The sequence below is a fragment of the Petaurus breviceps genome, unplaced genomic scaffold (assembly GCF_028583685.1).
Source record: "Petaurus breviceps papuanus isolate PSGF00001 unplaced genomic scaffold, PetGlider_PUasm1.0 90434, whole genome shotgun sequence".
Classification (NCBI taxonomy): domain Eukaryota; kingdom Metazoa; phylum Chordata; class Mammalia; order Diprotodontia; family Petauridae; genus Petaurus; species Petaurus breviceps.
In genome coordinates this window covers 100,287-120,499 of record NW_027187251.1, presented here as the reverse complement: position 1 = coordinate 120,499, position 20,213 = coordinate 100,287, and the positions used below count along the sequence as shown (strand labels likewise).

Genomic DNA, 20,213 nt, shown 5'->3' with positions numbered 1-20,213 from the left:
TGACCTTGGAGAGAAGCTGAATCCAGGTATTTGAGAGTATTTGATGTCATAAATGCCTCACCATTTCTAATTTTCATAAGTATTTTCCTTAAGTGATATGTAGCATTGCTCTTTTAGCCTTTGGAGAATCATAAGTTTACAACTGGTCTAAAAGAAAATGTTCTCTCTAATAATAATAATAATAGATAACATTTACATAGAGATTACTATGTGCCTGGCACTGTGCTATGAGTTTTATGATTATTATCTTATTTGATCTTTGCAACAACTCTGGGAGGTTGGTGCTATTATTATTTCCATTTTACAGATGAGGAAACTGAGGCAAACAGAAGTTAAAGGACTTGCCCAGTGTCACACAGCTGGTAAGTCTCAGACTGGATTAGAACTCAGGTCTTCCTGAGTCCCTTCTTTGTATGCCGTAGGATCCTGAAAGTGAGAAGCTATTGGATAATTGGACCAAAGTTAGAATAACTGGATTTGAGAGGGGCAGCCAGGTGGCACAGTGAGTAAGAGTGCCGGCCCCAGCGTTGAGAGACCTGGGATCAGTTCTGGTCTCAGATACTTAACACCCACACAAAATAGCTGGCTTTGTAACCTTGAGCAAGTTACTTAACCCCGATTGCTTAAAAAAAAAATAACTGGATTTTTTCTGAGTCTTAGTCAATGTGACCTTGGAAAATTCACTTAATTTTTCTGAGCCTCAGTTTCCTCAGTTGTAAAATAAGGTTAATACCTTATTGTAAAATAGGGTTAGTATTCTTCCTAAAAGGATATTTTTGAGGAAAATGCTCTGTTAACCTTAGAGCCCTATATAACTGTAAGCTAATATAAAACGGCATTTTGAATGTTTTTCTTAGGTCTGTAGACTATCATTTCAGATAAACTTCTTGCAATAATTTCATATTTTTAAGTTTTTTTGTAGGGAGAGGGGTCTATCAGTGCATATGGTCAGTTGCTCTGAAACTTAACAAACTGAGAGACTTGTGTTGGGCATTGAAAAATTAAATAGTGAGTATGCATCAGAAGTGGGATCAGTGTAGCTAGTTATTCATTGAAATATTTTGTAACTTTTCTGTTACTCAACAGAAAGTGTTCAAAAGTTGCTGTTGCCAAAAAAATTATCACAGTAGTCAATTTGGTGGTGAGCCTTTTTAAAATTTGTTTTTCAGGCATGAGTCAATAAGTGTTATTATTTGCCTGCTTTGTGTAAGACATCGTTAAGGGGCTGGCCATACAAAGACAGAAATGGAATGATTCCTGCCCTCAAGGGGCTTACACGATACTGGGGAGGATATGACATGTATATAGCTGAGTAAATATAAGGCCATTTGAGTAGGGAGAGAGCACTAGCAACTCAGCAGATCAGTGAAGGTTTTCAAGTAGGTGGCACGTAAGTTAGCCTTGAATAGAAGTGAAGCAGTCTGAGATGTGGAGGTGAGGAAGTGCTTTCCACATATGGAGATAGCCTGTGTAGAGATATTGAAATTAGAGTGGGAGTGCTGAGTTTAGAAAATATCATGTAGTTTGTCAGTTTGGCAGAAATGTAGAGTGTGTGAAGGGGCACTAGAAGAAATAAGTCTGGACATACAAGTTGGAGTCAGATTTTGGAAGACTTTAAATGCCAGGATCACTCATTTGTATTTTAACTTCTAAAGGTAATAGGGAGCCACTGTAGATTTTTGAACATTGGAGTAACATGATCACACCTTGCCTGGGGAGATAATTGCAAGCATTTATTAAGCACCTACTATGTGCCAAACTTTGTGCTAAATCCTAGTGATAAAAAGAAAGACAAACAGAATCTCTTTCCTCAAGTCTAGTAGGGGAGACAATATGGAAATGTATAAATAAGATATAGGCAGAATAAATTGGAAGTAATCTTCTATTCTCTGATCCCTTCACCTCTTAGGACTTGGGTCACATGTTTCATTATGAGCCCTTTGGAATTCTGGTTAGGCCTTGTGTTGATTACAGTTTTTAAATCTTCCAGAGTTGTTTGTCTTTATACTATTTTGTCATTTTATAAATTGTTCTTATTTCACTTTGCATTGCTTCATAAAGTCTTTCAGGTTTCTCTAATGCCATGAGAATAGTGTTTTAAATGTGTAGCAATAGCTCACTTTGATGAAGGGAGAAGCCATCTTGGAAAAGAGGTTAGGGAGCATACTCTAAGGCATGTGATATATATTTGTACTTGAGATTGATGAAAAGTTTTTTCTTGAATTAGGGATGTGTCTCTAAGACTGAAATGTATGTGTAGGAATAAATTATGAAAAGGAGAAAATTGGGCCAAAATATTGAAGAAGAAAAGAAAAAGGTTTGTTAATTCTCATGGTCCTCACAAGTGACATTTTTTTCACCATCAGTACATATAGTTTGGTTTAAATATTTCTAAGTCTTACTTCCCTCAAATAGCATTGAGATTCATGAGGTATGAAAAAATACTTTGGAAATGATGTTAAATACATTTCTGTAATGCTTTGCAACATTCATAGCCTTTTTGGATTTTGACTCATTAATCCTCCTGAAAGATTCTTAGTTGACAAATACAAATAGAAGTGTTGGATGGCCTGTAAATTCTGTGTTACATGAGAATGTGAAATGGCTTTTAAATATCCTGACATTATCTGGCATAGTGAGCAAGTGAAAGATTTATTCTCATATTCAAAGGTCTACAAATTCCAGAGAAATCTGAGGGAAAGGGCATCCAATAACAGAAGAACAGAAAAGTTAGCTAAGCCCCACAGGTATTTGAGGCAGTGGAAGAGAATGGTAAAGGAGTGAGTGCACCAAATGGAAGTGGTTTGGGTTTAGAGAGAAAGCTGTAATTCTCCCAGAATGATGCCTACTGGGTTAAGTGTCATAAATGGTGTTTTGAAGGTAGATTTTGATTTTTCATATTTTTGATTGAGCAAAAAGGGATAAGCCAATATATACCTGGCTAACCTTAACATGCCTTGTTCTGTTTCAGGGACTCTCAGTGCCTAGTTAGGATACAAGGAAAGTAGACCACCTTTCTGTCATGCTCAGAGAACAGATGCTTGAGGCTAATAGAGCATTATTTGTGGTCATGTTTTAAAACAGATGAAATCAGTAGGTACTATTTTATCTTAAAATGAAAGCTTTCTGAAGAAAGCATACACACTAGTGAAATTGATAGGTTTGTGCTTGTCATTTAAAAATTATTTTACAATTAGCAATGGAGAGAATCATATAAGGTTTCTTATGGTCTTATTCTTCATTATTTAACTGATTTAATCCTCTTACATTTTAGACCTTTGTTGTATCATCGTTTTTTATTATCTTGTTAGCATATCCTGTTTTTGTCAGACTAGTACAGGTTGAAGTTGTGTCTGTGTGTACATGTACATGTGTGTTTATGTGTATACACAAAGTAATAATTTTCTATTTTTAAGAGTATGTTTTTAGCATTAATTTGGAAGGAATTATGGACTACAAAAGAACTTTTCCCCTTCTTCAGTAGGTTCTCATATTTGATAGTTTCTTTCATCAAAAAGTATTCATTGAACATCTGAGCTCCTGTTTAATTTAGCCAAAAATGCATTTTGAAAGCAAAAGCTCTTAAATGAATTGATCCTCAGAATTTCTAGTGTGCCATCTCCCAAATCTTTGTATTTATTCTGTATATATTTTATCCTTAATTATTTTTGTTCATGTTGTTTCCTCTTGATGGAGTGTAAATTCCTTGAGGACAGGGACACTTTTGGATTTTTCTTGGCCTCCTCAACCTGTGTAGGCCTAGTTTCTGGGACATAAACCTAGGCATTAGGACAAATGTTGGTTTTAACAGTTTAATAAGAAATTCTTTCACTAAGGGACACCAATTCGTTGTTTCATAGCCATCAACTTGTAGAAATAATCTTACATATAAAAAAATACGGAGTTGCTGTTCACCCCATTTTCATACTGGAACAAAACCCCCACTACTTGGAGAGTTCAAGAATGCATAATTTAGGATATTTTTAAAGGTACAATTCAAAGATAAATTCGTTATGTCATCTTATTTTCATTACCAGCCTTTTCCTTTCTGTAGAATTGAATTTAACTACAAAGTTACCTGCATGACTTGTGGAAATTAGGCAGCTGTGATAAGAATGAGACATGGGAATAGTGTTTCTTGACACATTTTCCCTCATCTGTTTGGTTGCTTTAAGGTTATAGGTTACTTTATTGTCATGCTGACCTTGTTATCAGAGCCTTTGATGTCTGTATAATCTCATCTGTTCACTTGTGTCATTTCCTCTCTCCAATACATTACTTGACTTCCTTTGCATTTTTGGAAAGGACATTTTCCAGGTGCATACATCAAAACAAAGGCTGGGGAAAATAGATGATTGCAACTGCTACACAAGTGGGACTTACTCAGTTTTCCTTTGTAGCGTTGTAATAAGCATACCTTAAATGTGAATGCACTTCAGTAACTACTGGCACGGAGAAGCCTGTCTGTCTTTTGGCTCAAAAATTGTGGATTAAGAACTCCCAAAGTACCATTGACACATTGGGAAAGAGCTGTTAGACTGTCATATGAATTAGCCTTGAAAATGAGGATATTTATTTCAAGGATAGTATTTTTAGCTTTCATGTTAGTCAATAATTGTGGAACTGTGGGACTGGATGGGACTTTAAATCATGTAGTATATTTTCCTGTCTCCAAGCTGGACTGTAGTTAAATCATTCTGTTATGATGGATACCTCTCCTATTTAGAAATCTCTTTAGGGACATGAATAGGAAAATAGGAAAATTTTACTATTATTTTGGTTTGAAAATTGGTCATATTAGTATTAAAACTATTTACTTTTAAAATTCTTTCAGTGCCACTTTATTTTTCTTGCTTTCAAGTGGTAGTAATAAACTTTGGTTGATTAGTTTACAAAGAAATATTCCTTAGTAGGATTAAAATGTGAATTATTTATTTCTATGTTAAAAGAAATTTCAAACCTACTCAAAGAATATTTTAAAATAGCAAAATATTTTAATAAGCTTTTTATAAATACTAGAAGTTAGTTGTAAATACTAGGAGTTAGTTGTTATATCCACTAGGTGGCACTATTAGAACTTTGAACTGACAACTAGGATTTTTCTAGTGTCTATTGATTAGCTGTTTTCAGTGGTAAATTACTTGCAGAACTTGGAATTATTCTTCTCTTAGTTTTAATTTCTGTTGTTCATTGTCTCATACTATGTATAAGACTTGAATGCTAAAGGAAATATTTAGATGAATCTGTTATCTTCAATATGAGAACTCCATCTAATGCCATATATTGCAACCTATCAATGCCTTCTCATCTTCAGTGATTTTTGATCATGTGAAACAAACACCAGAGTTCTACTCAACATACTGTATACTTTCTTCTTGATCTCATAACAGTGCACTGATACATACGAAGCACACAGGCTATCTATTATCTCTCACTCTTACATGATCTATCTTCTGTTCTGGTTGTAATTTCTCTCTGATGGTTATCTGTGTATATGTATACACATATGCATGTATATATACATACACACACGTTTACACATTCTTCTTCTACCTGTGCTTTCTGTTGACTTTGGGAGGATTCTCAACTTTCATTCTTTGGAGATTGTGGTGGTGCTGAGAGAAGTACAAAGATAAGATAATGGAATGGTTTTTGCCTCATCAAAGACATTATTGTAATTAGTTAATAAAATTAAAGGTAGAAAGTGATGAGTACTTAAGTGAAATATTGACAAAGTATTTTAAGAATTCAGAGAAAATGTAACCTTTTCTGATTAAAGTTCAGGGAAGAATTTGTAGAGGATGTAGTATTAAGATTAGGTCTTGGTGTTTGGGTAGGTTATCAAACAATAGGAATGGGGTGAGTTAGGCTAGAGAATGTTATTTGTAAAGCCATTTCCAAACTAAGTAATATAAATGTTGACTGATTATATATTTATGTATCTATATATCTCATATATAGCTATTGATATATGAGATTATCTATAGTTTTATAAATGTCAATGATGGTGCAGGGGATAAAATGGTTACATGTGTGACCTTAGAAGCAGGAAGACCTGGATTCAAGTTTCCCTTCTGACCCATACTGATGTAACTGTGAACACATCATTTAACTCTTATTGTTACTGGCAGCTCTCTTAAGTCATATATTGTAGAACAGAAACCAGTCTTTATTAGAAGAGGCAGTTTCCTCATTGAGAGTTTTCAGTAATGAAATAGCAGAGTCAGGGAATTTAAGATTTGGTTTTTCAGTGGCGTTCTATTCTAACTCACACATAGAAGGAATCCCCATCAGAAAATCCCTGCTGGGTGATCTTTAGGCTCTTCTTGAAGACCTTTGAGAAGGGAGACTCTTAACACTGGAAGAAGCAAACTGTTCTACTTTTGACTGGCTCTAATTATTAACAAGTTTTTCTTGGCGTTGAGGCAAAATTTGTTCCTTTGCAACTTCTACCTCTTATTCCTGCTATTTTGCCCTCTGGGGCTAAATGGAACAAGTTTAGTCTTTTTTCTACATCACAGCCACTTAGATATTTGAAGACAACTATTATGTTCTCCTCTCCTTCACTGATATATACTTTTTTTTAATCCAAGCTAAACATTACTAGTTTCTTCTTGCAATGCTCATGTTATGTAGACTCAAGGCCCTTCACTATTCTTGTTGCCCTACTGGACACTCTCTACCTTATTATTTTCCTCTTTAAATTGTGATACTCAGAACTGAAAACAGTGTTTTAGATAAGGTGTGATAAAGGTAGAATGTAAGTGGGACCATCACTTCCCTATATCTGAAAGCTATGCCCCTTTTTATGCAGACCAAGATTTCGTTAGTTTTTCTGGCTGCCACAACTATACCTTTATATAAGTGTTGTGAATGTTGGAGTAATGGATAGCAATTGGGGTTAAGTAACTAGCTCAAGGTTACAAGGCCAGGTGTTTCTGGGTGGGTGCTAAGTGTCTGAGCCCGGGATTCGATCTCCTGGTCATCCCAACACTGGAGCCGGTGCTCTTACTCACTGTGCTACCTGGCCGCCCCTCCCAATTCTTATTTTTACCTGTGAGATAACCTAGCTTCAAAGATATTAAATGACTTTTCCAAGGTCACAAAGTTAGTTATTGATGGAACCTATTAAGTATTGTTTTGAAGTAAAAAAATATAGCTCGCTGAGGGGAAGGAGAAGTTTGTTTTTTGAAAGAGAATCACAGAACAGTAGTAACTGTGTTGTATACAAGGAACAGTTTACAGGGTTGTTTGACTGGAGGAAAAATGTAAAGTGGAGAATAGCAGAGTATGATGCTGAGTAAATAAAAGTAGGCAGGTTAAAAGATCCCTACAATTCTTAGTAAGAAATTTGAATGTTATTAGTGCTTATGGATATGGTGGATTAGATGTTTTTTTTTTTTTTTTTGTATTCACATTTCTCTTTAGCATACATATCTATACCAATATGGTGTTGTGGAAATAGTGCTGCACTCAAAGACCAGAGAAGTACCGTTTCGGATCCCAGTTTTGGTTCTTATTATTAATAAGATCAAGGGTGAGTTTCTTAACTTCTCTGGGTTTCAGTTGCTCTACTTTAAAATGGAGATAATATCTGTAGTACTTATCTCACAGGACTTTTGTGAAGATCGAGATAATGTATATAAATTACTTTGCAAACCTCAATACACTATATAAATGTCAGTAGTTATGACTGATTCCTATATTTTTCCTCTGAATAGCCTAGGTGGCAGCATAGACCACTAACTAGCTTAAGTATATTTTTAAGGCATGAGGAAATGTATTAGTTTTCTTTTTTCAGATTTCAACTTAATCACATATGTCTCTTAGTTATACATATATTGTGTTGACAATCAGCTGAAAGAAAATTAACTAGTTATATTTTTTAGGCTTAGACATCCATTTTAAACCATTTTTTTGAGAGGTCTTTTTTTAGATTTACCTGCATATCTTCTACAGTTGATAAAGCTCATACATAGTATGTAGAATTTAATGCTTCAAGAAATAATGTTATAAAGATTGTTCTATCCTATTGATAATCCAACTACTGCCTGGGTTTCTTGCTTTGTATATGAATCATGAGCCATTACTACAGGAAAAAGTAGAAACTCCCCTTGGTAGACTCTGGCAATAGTTGGAGCCCAGCAGGTGGTAAGTTCCTGAAGGTTATCAGCTAATACTAATACTACCATGTATTTTATGTACAGTCAATCATAGGAGACCACCTGTTGTTCCAAAGAAAACTGGTCTTTTTGACAGGTGGCCTTCAAATACAGATTCCTGATAGTTTATAGTATGAAATCTGTACTATGACAATTCACCTTTTTAGGCTGGTGCCTTTCCTTTAGAGGTGATCTCCTAGATGGATTTCACAGTACTACCTTACTCTGAGGAGTTCAAAGCACTGAAGGTGAGGGCAGATAGGTGAACTGGGATGCTAAATAAAATCCCTCATCTCTGCAGTGGCTTTTTTCATAAGTCACCTGGGGCCCTCTAATGGTCCTGAGACTTGAATCTTTGTGATTTGAACCTGGAGGCGGAACATTTTCGTAGAGGCCTTTGACATTTTCCCATGTTTCAGTTCCAAAAAGCCTTAGTTGTTTTTTTTTTTTTTTAACTTTCTGGTGATGGTGAAAGATGTACCTTTACTCTTCATGGTGAAGGCTGAGGACTCTTTTTTAAGTATGGTTTGACCTCTGATTGGTTTTTAGCTTTGTGTAAATTGTGTTTGTGTTGTACACATATGGTGAATTTTGTATGTGTTCTCAGATGCTTACCTGTATCTTTGAATTCCAGTTGCCTGCCTTGAGCACCTGTTATTTCTTTCCTGTGATATCCTGTAATTCTGAGAGATGTGCATTGTGATTCTTCAGCCTTTGCTTAGAGCAGTGCATTATTTGCCTGTTCTGTATCTTATTTGGTAATTGTTCTCCTGCTTCAAAGGTTCTAATCGCCCCTTCCATGCACTATTTGTATACAAATCACGTTGAATAGTAAAATTATATTCTCTAGGAATCAGTCCTAATGAATTAGAGACATTTAGCAGGTGAGTAGGAAAATAGAAGGTGAATGCCTATTTTTCTACTCTTAGTATAGTTTTTACTGCTACTAGCAATCTTCTCTGCTAGGAACTACTCTGTATACTCTTAAAAAGCTACTGGCTTTGGATAATTCTGTCTTGGACTGTATTTCATGGGTCTCACTGCATAACATGTCTTTCTACCCAAACAAGTTCTTCTGTAATCACTCATTCTCCATGTCCTTCCAATATCAGACCGTCAAAATATTATTCCTTTTTTTTTTTTTTTTGGTTTGGTTTGGTATTTTGGGAGGCAGCTGGGGTCAAATGACTTGCCTAGAGTCACATAGCTAGGCAGTGTCTGAGGCTAGGTTTGAACTTAGGTCCTCCTGACTTCAGGACCAGTGATCTATCTACTGTACCACCTAGTTGCCCCTCTTTCTTCCTATTTCATAAATACTTTCCTATGCTTTTAGCTTTTCCTCTTGTGGATACTAGTTTATCCTTCTGTATAAATGAATGAATGAATAAATGAAACAAGTTAACTAAGCACTACCTGTGTGGTAGGCATTATGCTAAGCACTAGGCATACAAATGTAAAGTGAGACAGTACCTGCCCTCAAGGGGCTCATGTTCCAAAAGAGGAGACGACACAGAGGAGTGGTACTCAGGGAAGGGAGTTTTGGTCTGGGAAGTTAAAGGGATGATGAATGTAGCCACAAAATGTGATCACTTTTCAGAAGCAAGGGTAGTATTGCTTTGATTCCTCTTCCCAGAGTATTAAGTGGAGAGAGAGAGAGAGAAAGAGAGAGAGAGAGAGAGAGAGAGAGAGAGAGAGAGAATTAGGTAGATATTGGGACATTGACTTAATGTGCTCAGCAAGTCAGATGGCAAGACACCCAGGTATGACTGGAAGGATAGATGTGAAGTAAGCTATCAAAAAGCATTTGTTAGGCGTTTACTATGTGTCACATATTTTAATATTGTGCTAAACTCTGGGGCTACAAAGAAATGTAAAAACAGTTCCTGTTCTCGTGGAATTTCCATCCTAATAGGGGAGATAAAATAAAGAATGTATATGTATCCAGAATAGATAGGAGGAAATCTCAGAAGAGAAGGCATTAAGAACCAGGGATACTAGAAAGGCCTCCTACAGAGGGTAGAATTTGAGTGAGACTAGAGGGATGTCAGGGAAGCTATGAATGAAGTAGAAGTGAGGTAAAGTTTGGACTCTTTCTACAGTTAGGTTTTCTCAGCCCCAGGTATAAAGTAGTAGGGTTTTATGATTAGATTTGGCTAGTGTAGCTTGATGTGTTGTGTTTAAATAGACACAGGCCTAATTTTTTGATATTTACATCTAACTACCCAAGTCTGACTACACAAAATATTCCTTTTTCTTACTTGCCTAGTGCTTTTAAGCACTTAGTTATTTAGAAATTAGGCAGATTTTTAAGAAGCTATCTTCAAGTAATCAATCTGTGTTCCTTCCCTCCCCAACTCTCCCAGTTTGTGAAAGGTATTTTTCATAAGTTTATTGGAGTGGTTTACCTAAGGAATTTTATTCTCAGGCATTTAATAATCTGTTTTGAATCACTATGCTAGTGATGAAATTAGTAAGTTTAGAGAATTGAGAGGAAGTGTGACTATATCACTAGATTTTTGTGGTCAAAAGCCAAGAAACTGAGTACACATAACTTTGTCCTATTGCACTTTAGTATTATTGTACATGTTCAAAAGGAAAGTCACCCAGAGCATGAAACAGGGCTATGTGATGAATGGTCTTATAGTAACAATGACAAGACACCGGAGAGTGGACAGAAGACCTTTAACTCAACATTTCCTTTCTTTTTTATTTTGCTTTGCAAACCAGAATATTGTTGTTTTTTTTTCCCCTAAACATTGTGTATTCATTTACTTTCAATAACTGTGTCCACAGGTTATAAAATGGCACTGGCATCAGGAAATCGAATCTGTAGAAATGCTTTAAAAAACAAGTCCTCTGTCTCAAAGTTGCTTCTATTCCTTAGTATAGTAGTAGGTGGGCAATTTTGATGAGAAACTCCTTGGATTTTATATAAAATTTTGATCATAAATAGTTATTTATTGGTGTAGAGTCCAAAAAAATTGAACTAAACTAGATTTCTTTTGGTCCTTCCAAGATCTTATACTATAACAAAGTGATTGTTGGGCCAGTGGAATTCTGGTTGCTTTTATTTATTTTTTACTTTTACTTTACTATTCCTTTTGGAGAAAAGGTTATAGATAGGTATTTTATAGTCATTTTAATGGTCTCATAAGTGAAAGAACTGAAACTAAGAACATGATGTAGATATTTTGACTTGGCAGATAACTCATTTGAAATTTCAATCTAGATGTCAGCAACATGTTTTTACCTTTATAATCATTGAAAAATATGGCTTTTTCAAACAACTTGATATGAGGTTCATAATTTTAGTCCACAGATATGCCAGTAACATTTTTTTCTCCTCTGGCCTTTTAGTTCGAAAAGATTTGAGTGGTCTTGATGATGTGACACTTACCAGCCAATCAGAAGGTGGAGGTGAGATCTTTTGTAACAAGCACATTTTATTTGACTTTTTGCAATGACATCCTCTTTAAAATCTAAATACCACAATCATTTTCTTTGCATACATTCTATATTGCAAAATTAAGTTCAGCTTGTATATAAAATCTGATAAAAATTTCTGCTTGCAATTGCAATTAGATTTTCCAGAAAACTCTTGAATAATAATTATTTCATGGCAAGACCTTTGAGGCTAGAGGCTGGCATTGTTGCCTGTCTCATGATAATCATTCAGAATTCTATCTGATGTTTGTCCTGACTTGGTTTTTAGAATACTTGACAAGTAATTTCTTTTACTGGAATGTTTTCTTATCTAAGAAATGGGAATTATTATCATTATTACTACTACTATTAGTTAGCATTTATTTAGCACTTTAAGGTTTGAGTAGTGTTTTAAATATGTTATCTCATTTGATCCTCACAACTTTTTGAAATAGGTGCTGTTTTTAAGCCTATTTTACAGATGAGAAAACTGAGACTGAGGAAGGTTAACTTACCCAGAGTCACATGGCTAAATGTCTGAGTCAGGATTTGATCTCAGGTCTTTCTAACTCTGAAGTTTAATACTCTGTCTACTGCTAGGAATTTTTAAAAACAGGTCTTGGAAATCTTTTTTTTTAAAAACAATTTTAATTTATAGCTTTAATTTTTACATCACCTATACTTCCCAATGTATCCCTTTTTCCCCCACCTCTAGCAATAGCTTGGGAATTTGCCTATAACTAGATTAATTTATCCATGCATAGAGGTATTGAGACCACATTTATAATTCTAAGCAGGTTTCAAATTTAATTTTTATTTTTGAATGCTAGATATAAATAACTTTTATTTTCCTAGTGCTTTATACTAAGAGCCCAGATTTGCCTTAATATTAGTAGATGCTTATCCTATTTTAACACATTTCCTATTTCTAAATAAAAATTTATTGTATTTTAACATATTTATCTTAGCAAAAGTAATATGGAATGTGGTTTGGTTTAGTTATTTCTGGAATCTCTGGACCTCTGTTTTCATAAGAGAAACTTGGTAAAGTTTAATATTGATATAGACAATTTGCCTGATGATTTTTTACTTTGGAAACAATTTTTACTTATGTACTTTTTCTTTATCACCTTCATTTCCAAATGTATCTCTATCCAGTGAGCCATTCTTTGCCTCAAAGGATAGAAAGAGGGGAAAAAAACTAACACACTAATGAAATCTGACAGTATATTCGGTGTTCCTTACCTGTGGTCCCCTTGATTTCGTATAGAAGGGAGGGAGGTCCCACGCTTAATTTTTCTACCCCTATTGCTTAATTTCTGATGTAGATGACTGAACTGAACCTCCATAAAATCTGACTGTCAAATGAGAATTGTAATTTGAGACAAAGCCTTCCATATGACTATAGAGCCAGTTATGCAATTGCGAGAAATGGTTTTATTATTTTAATATTCAGGCAGCATTTCTTGTGTTTCAGGCTATTTATGCACATAATTTTTATAGCAGTGTTGTGGAGGAGACAGGCAAAGAATTAAAATTCCCAATTTTCAATCCTTAATTTAGTTCATTGGATCACATTTCCTCAGTAAAAGTGGAATGTGTAAGGTTATCTAAAACCATATGTGTGAAGTACATGTTACATATATTTATTGAGGACTGATATTGTTTATTGTAGCCCTGTGTACTGAATTATGATTCTCTGTTTGTATACGATCTTAAGGGCTTCAGGGTAAGATAGATTTTACTGCTAAAACTGTTTTCATTTTGATCAAAGTAAGTTCAGTGACTAGCCACAGCAATAGAAAGAGGGAGTGCCAAATACAGGTAGAAACTTAGGAAGTCTTAGAACTAATTTCTAGTGATGGGCTTTGGTAAGCAAAGTTTTAACTCTTCTGACTGGTATGAGATAGCATAATAGAAATAGCCAGGTAGTAAGAGTTGTATAGTTTTAGTTCATACTTACCATCAATATTTCTCTGCCATTTTTGTTCGTGTGCCTAGGTTTCTCCAGTGACAGCGATCTGATCTCTCTGACTGTTGATGTGGATTCCCTTGCTGAATTAGATGATGGAATGGCATCCAATCAAAATTCTCCCAGTAGAACTTTTGGTCTCAATCTTTCTCCAGAACCTTTAGCACTAGCTGCTGTTGCTTCTGATAAAGAAAGAAGCAAAACAGAGGAAGAGCGGGAAAGTCGTGGTCTATTTGCTGGAAGCCTGAAATCCAGGCTTGGCAAAAAAGATTATTTGGAGAAGGCAGGCGAATTAATAAAGCAGGCTTTAAAGAAGGAGGAAGAGGAAGACTATGAAGCTGCTTCTAGTTTTTATAAGAGAGGAGTCGATCTGCTCTTGGAAGGTGTTCAAGGTATGGTTTCATCTAATTGGTGCAATTTTGTGTGTATGAGTGTCTGTGTTTTTAATTATGTATCTATGTATAAATATACATTACTTAAAATATATGTATATACATATATAATCTCTTTATGTAAACAATATCCATGTATCATTTTTCTACATATATAGGTTAAAACTTAAAAATGATGCCATATATGTCAGACATATACTTTTTATTTTCAGTTCAATGCTATGTACAACAACCTTTGAAGTTATACATTTCCATATTCATTGGTATCAGAAACATTTGTTCCTAATTTTGATAGTTGTAGTTAACATAGGTCAGTCTTCCTTAACCAGAATTCTGTCTTTGGAATGTTAGTATTTCTTCCAGCTTGGCCAATGTCTTTCCATAGTTATTTCTTTTGAGCAAAAACCATATGGATTCAGGAGCAATCTTGTTCCAACCCTTCCTTTGCCTCCAGGCTTATATAAAAAACTGAAATTTGGAACTCCTGATCCATCTCTTTTCTTTCTCATTGATTTTATACTCCACAACTGTGGGTATTTCCCCAGGGTTCTTTGCTAGATCCCATTCTTTTCTCCTCTTGGTAACCTCATCAGCTTCTGTACACACATACTATGTATCTATATCTGTATCTATATCTACTTCTGTATCCATATCTACATCTATATCTGTAATTCATCTGAAACTCTCCCCCGCCATAAGCTTCAGTTACATATTACCAGGTTTATATTGGACATTTCAAACTAGATGTCCCAGAGACAGAAAGATTTATCTTTCCACTGACCTTTTTAATAGTATCCTCTTATTTGTGTTGTCCTGTATGTTTTTCATACTTCAGTTTTTTTTTTTTTGGAGGGAGGAAAGCAGGGCAGTTGGGATTAAGTGACTTGCCCAAGGTCACACAGCTAGTAAGTGTTAAGTATCTGAGTGTAGATTTGAACTTAGGTCCTCCTGACTGCAGGGCCAGTGTTCTATTCACTGTGCCACCTAGCTGCACCCTTCATACTTCATTTTAAATGTGTTAGGAATCTTTTGACTGGCAACAACCCTGTAATTAATTTGCCACTACTTTTTTGCCTTTATGAAAGATAATCCTTTTGGTAAGAATCATTTTCCTTGTTTCAAATTTTCTTTAAAGAAAAAATGGCATAGTGGTTTTTAAGTCCACACAGTGTTTAGTATCATTGTTAGAATTACTTTGAGACCCTTGTTTTCAGCTATATCATGGAATTATAGTTAGGATTAGTAAAACACTTATTATCATTAACATTTATTCAATGCTTTCTAGGTGCCACTTACTGTGCTAAATTCTTGAAATACAAAGAAAGAAGATAACACAGTCCCCACTGTCAGGGAACTCTTACTCTAATGGGAAAGAGAATATACAAACCACAACATACATACCAGAAGGATATAGCATAAATACTAAGTAATCTGAGAGAGAAGTCAAGATGGTGACTTTTGAGCTAAGTCTTGAAGCCAGAAGGCAGACATGAGGGAGAGCATTACAGGTATGGGTGTGAGAATCAGCAAAAAGACCAGTGTTGATGAATTGTAGCCTATGTGGAGGGGAGTAAAGTGTAAAAAGACTTGAGAAGCAGGATAAGGTGAGGTCATGAAGGTCTTAAAAAGCCAAGCAGAGAATTTTATATTCGATCCTGGAGGTAATAGGGAGCTATTTGAGTTTATTGAATAGGAAGTGAAATGGTTAAACTTGTGCTTTAGGAAGATTCCTTTGACAGCTTAGAGAAGGATGGATTGGAGTGGGGAGAGACTGGAGAAAGGGAGGGTATTGCAGTAATCCACTTGTGAGGTGATGAGAGCTTCTTAAAGTAGCAATATTATAATTAGGAAATTTATTTCCAGTCTTTAAAAAATTTTTTTTAAGAGATGCAGATTTCTGTGAAAGAGATGATAAGAGAAAAATGGGTGGAAAAAATGCATCAATATTATGTATTAATATATTAGTAAATCTCTTTCTCACCCTAGTCCTTTCTTCTTTACCTTTTCATGAGCCAGTTCATTGGCTTTGAGTTTCATTACTGTCTTGTTCAGTGTCCGTTTCTCTTATGTCTTCAACTTTCATTTGATACTTTTTTTAGTGTTGAAATCAAATAAGATAGGACGTATAAAGTTCTTTGCAAACCTTAAAGTGTTATATAAATGATATTATATTAATTTATGAAGTGATTTATAAATATGAGCTATAATTATCTTTATACATAAGCAGTTCCAATCTTCGAAAAGTAACAGACTAATCATGTTTGATTAACTACCAAACTGTAATTTAACAAAAATTGAAACTTCTTTGATTTCAATATGATTTCTTGTTTTATAACATAGTTTATTAAACCTGATATTAAATGAAAAATTTTTGGTTTTTATCCTTACTTGTGATTTTATTAGAATTTCCAGAGTGGAAATTTTTTTCCATATATAAATTATTGCAAGCTAAAACTATTTGAGTTCTCACTTTATGCTAACATTGTGTTTGACACTATTAATATTCATATAAAATAATAAAATAAATAAATAATATCTAATGAGATAGCAGTCAGTTACCATGTCCTTAAAAATCTGATGTTAGTGGTTAAAATTTCTTGACTGACAATAAAATGTTATTAAAACATCTGAATTTTTTTCATCATATACAAATTTAGTTAATATAGTCTAATCTACCATTTAGATATTTAGGACAGGTATAAACCCAATACAGTGATAACTCAGCTGTTTGTAACCAATTTTTTTTTGCCATCTCACCTATCCAAAATATAGTCAGGAATCTGATAACAAACATAAAAGGTTTCTGAGCAGTCAAAAATGATGCCATAAACTATATGAACTATGTAGTTCATGCACTTCCTTGTAATTGTTATTTTATTAAAAAAAAGAATAGACTTTCTTATCTTGTTTCCAGATGCACAATAAATTGGAAGTGGAGATTTGCTCTATGAAGGCCCACTACCAGCAGTGAGAAGTTGCATCTGTCAGTGTAACATTGAGGGAAAATTGAGAAAATTTATGAAAACAGACACAGAAATTTAAAAAGCTCAGAAATCCAGGACTTCTAAGTGTAGAGGCCATAAATATGTCAGTGTACCTTGAGCATATCACATTACAGTATGATAATTTTATGTTCTTAGTGATGGTCCTATTATAAAATATTTATATAAAATATTTAAGTAACAATCAACAAAGGGCAGCTAGGTGATGCAGTGAATAGAGCACAGGCCCTGGAGTCAGGAGGACCTGAGTTCAAATCCCACCTCAGACACCTAACACTTACTAGCTATGTGACCTCAGGCAAGTCACTTAACCCCATTTGCCCTGCCTTCCTCCCTGCAAAAAAGACAAAAAAAAAGAAACAATCAACAAGTATTTATTAAATACCTACTATGTGCCAGGCATTGTGCTAAAAGCTAGAAGTAAAAAGAAAGTGAACAGGCTCTTGCCCTTGATCTTGACTCTTGCCTTGATTGAATCAATCAGTCAATCAGCTTTTTAAAGTGCCCATTCTGTGCTAGGCACTGTGCTGCAGGTACAGAAAGGGACAAGAACAGTTGCTGCTCCCTCCTTCCGCCCCCCCCCCCCTTCCCTAAGGTGCTATAATCTAATGGAGGAGGTAACAAGCAAACAAATACATACAAAAGAAGCTGTACACACACACACACACACACACACACACACACACACACGAGATAAATAGGGAATACTTAACATAGAGAAGGCAATAGAATTAAGAAAGGTTGGAAAAGAATTCCTATAAAAGATGAAATTTTACCTGAGCCTTTAAGGAAGCCAGGAAAGGCAGTAGGCAGCATTGAGGAGGGAGAGGAAGGATTTGACAGTTTTGTTGGGGGAGACCATGTGCATATATACAGAATATTTTCAGAATAAATACAAGGTGATGGGGGGAGGTATGTCATCATTTGGGAGGGTTAGGAAAGGTTTTATGTAGATTAGTTATTGAGCTAATCCTTGAAAGGAAATAGGGATTCTGAATTCCCTGTTCCTATACAAAACTTTCCCATTCTTTAAACAGAGTGTTATGTGTGAGGAACAGTAAGGAGGTCTGTTTAACAGGACTGTAGTTGATGTGGAGGGTAGTAATGTGTGTGTAATAAAGTTAAAAAGGTAGAGGATCAGTCATTTAACAAATCAGCAAGCATTTATTAAGTATCTGGTTTGTGTCAAACTCTGTAGATACAAAGAAAGACAAAGCATGGTTCCTGCTTGTGAGGGTCTCAAGTCTAAGGGAGCTGGGACCAGGTTGTGAGTGATTTTAATGCTAAACAGGAGCATGTGTTTTATGCTAGAGATAATAGGGAGCCGTTGGATTTTGTTGAATGGAATAATGATACTAATATATTTATATTTTAGGAAAATCAGTATGGCTGGCATGTGGTGGATAGATTGGATGGGGCATAATCTAAATTTAGGGAAACCAATTAGGAGGCTACTCGACTAGTCCAGGTGATAGGTAATGAGATCCTGAACTAGGATATGAGTAGAGAAATGCGATCAAGTGTGACCTATGTTGTAGCAGTAGAAATGACAAGGTTTGTCAGTTGAGTGGATGTATGGGGTGAGTGAAGAGATGGGAATGATACTGAGATTGTGATTCTGAGTGATTGGAAGGATCATAGCACCCATTGTGGCTGCTTGTAATATTTTCTCCTTGATCTGGGAATTCTGGAACCTGGCTATAATATTCCTAGGATTTTCTTTTGGGGTTCTTTTTCAAGAGGTGTTTGATGGATTCTTTCAACCTCTATTTTGCCCTCTGGTTCTAAAATATCAGGGCAATTTTCCTTGAGAATTTCTTGAAAGATGATTTCTAGGTTCTTTTGATCATGGCTTTCAGGTAGTCCAATAATTTTAAAATGATCTCTCCTGGATCTATTTTCCAGGTCAGTGGTTTTTCCAGTGAGATATTTCACGTTGCCTTCTATTTTTTTCATTTGTTTGGATCTGTTTAATAGTATCTTGATTTCTCATAAAGTCACTAGCTTCCATTTGCTCCAATTTAATTCTGAAGAAATGATTCTCTTCAGTGAGCTTTTGAAATTCTTTTTCCATCTGACAAATTTGACTTTTTAAGGCATTCTTCTCCTCATTGGCTTTTTGGGCTTCTTTTGCCATTTGAGTTAGTCTATTTTTTAAGGTGTTATTTTCTTCAGTCAGGTTGTTGACTCTCTTTTTATGAATTTCTTGCATCATTCTCATTTCTCTTCCCAATTTTTCTTCTACTTCTCTTATTTGGTTTTCAAAATCCTTCTTAAGCTCCTCTATGGCTTGTAATCAGTTCATATTTTTTCTTGGAAGCTTTTGGTACAGGAGTTCTGACTTCGTTGTCTTCCTGCCATTCCATGCTTTGATCCTTTTTTGTCCCCCCAAAAGGAACCTAAGGTTTGATTGCTGTGCTTGTTTTGCTTCCTCTGCTTGCTCATGTTGCCACCCAATTACTTGACTTTTGAGCTTTTTGCCACAGTAGAACTCTGCTTCCAGAGAGGAGAGCTTTGTCCCAAATTGCTGGGGTTTTCTCAGCTGCTGGAGCTATTAGTTGGGTGCCCTCTCTGAAGCCTCCCCCGGCTTTGGCACCTGGTCACACACCGCAGGACCTCCACCCAAGATAGCGATCCAGATCCAAGCAGGTTAAAGCAAGAGCAATTTCCTCTCAGAAGGGTTGCTTGGTCCCCCTACGCTCTGTAGGCCAGGAGCTCTGAAGCAGCCACATGGCGGTCATGTGCCACAGCCGCTTTTCCCCTCTGGGGGCAGAGGCCAGACCACATTCCTGGACCCCCTGTTCCCAAAGTCTACACTTTGTCTTTGGCATTTATGGGTTGATAAGTCTGGAAACAGCCACAGCTGCTGGTGATCCACTCTCTTGAAGTCCCTCCAGCTGTGGCTGGTTGGGGTACCCTGAGTCTAAAACCGCAGGCTCATGTGGGGCTGGGCTCTACTCTGAGGGGTGCTGCAATGGACCCTTCCTGTCTACCTGCTGGGTTGCCTTCACCAGGAAATTTATTTCTCTCTGTCACTTTGTGGGTTCTGTAGCTCCAAAGTTTGTTTGGAGTCATATTTTATAGGTATTTGAGTTGTTTATGGGGGGAGCACATGGAGTTTTCCTGCTTCTATATGCTATCTTGGCTCCATCCCTCATAGCACCCATTATGGAAATAAATTCAGAAGAAATGTGGGTCTTGGGGAAAAGATAATGAGGTCAGTTTACATTCACTTTATCTTTTCTAGATCAGAGCATGAATT

General features: G+C 35.7%; 1 protein-coding gene across 4 annotated transcripts in view; it reads left to right on the top strand.

Annotated features, from left to right (window-relative positions):
* The window catches only part of RPS6KC1 (ribosomal protein S6 kinase C1), a 164,580-nt gene that overhangs the window by 53,362 nt on the left and 91,005 nt on the right, over positions 1-20,213 (top strand). For 3 of the 4 annotated variants that reach the window (XM_069108725.1, XM_069108724.1, XM_069108727.1), the window contains 2 exons: positions 11,520-11,579; positions 13,587-13,949. In XM_069108725.1, coding sequence (XP_068964826.1) covers positions 11,520-11,579; positions 13,587-13,949 — 423 coding nt within the window. Of the gene's footprint in view, positions 1-307; positions 363-11,519; positions 11,580-13,586; positions 13,950-20,213 lie in introns of all 4 variants that reach the window. The other variant, XM_069108726.1, reaches the window with a different exon arrangement.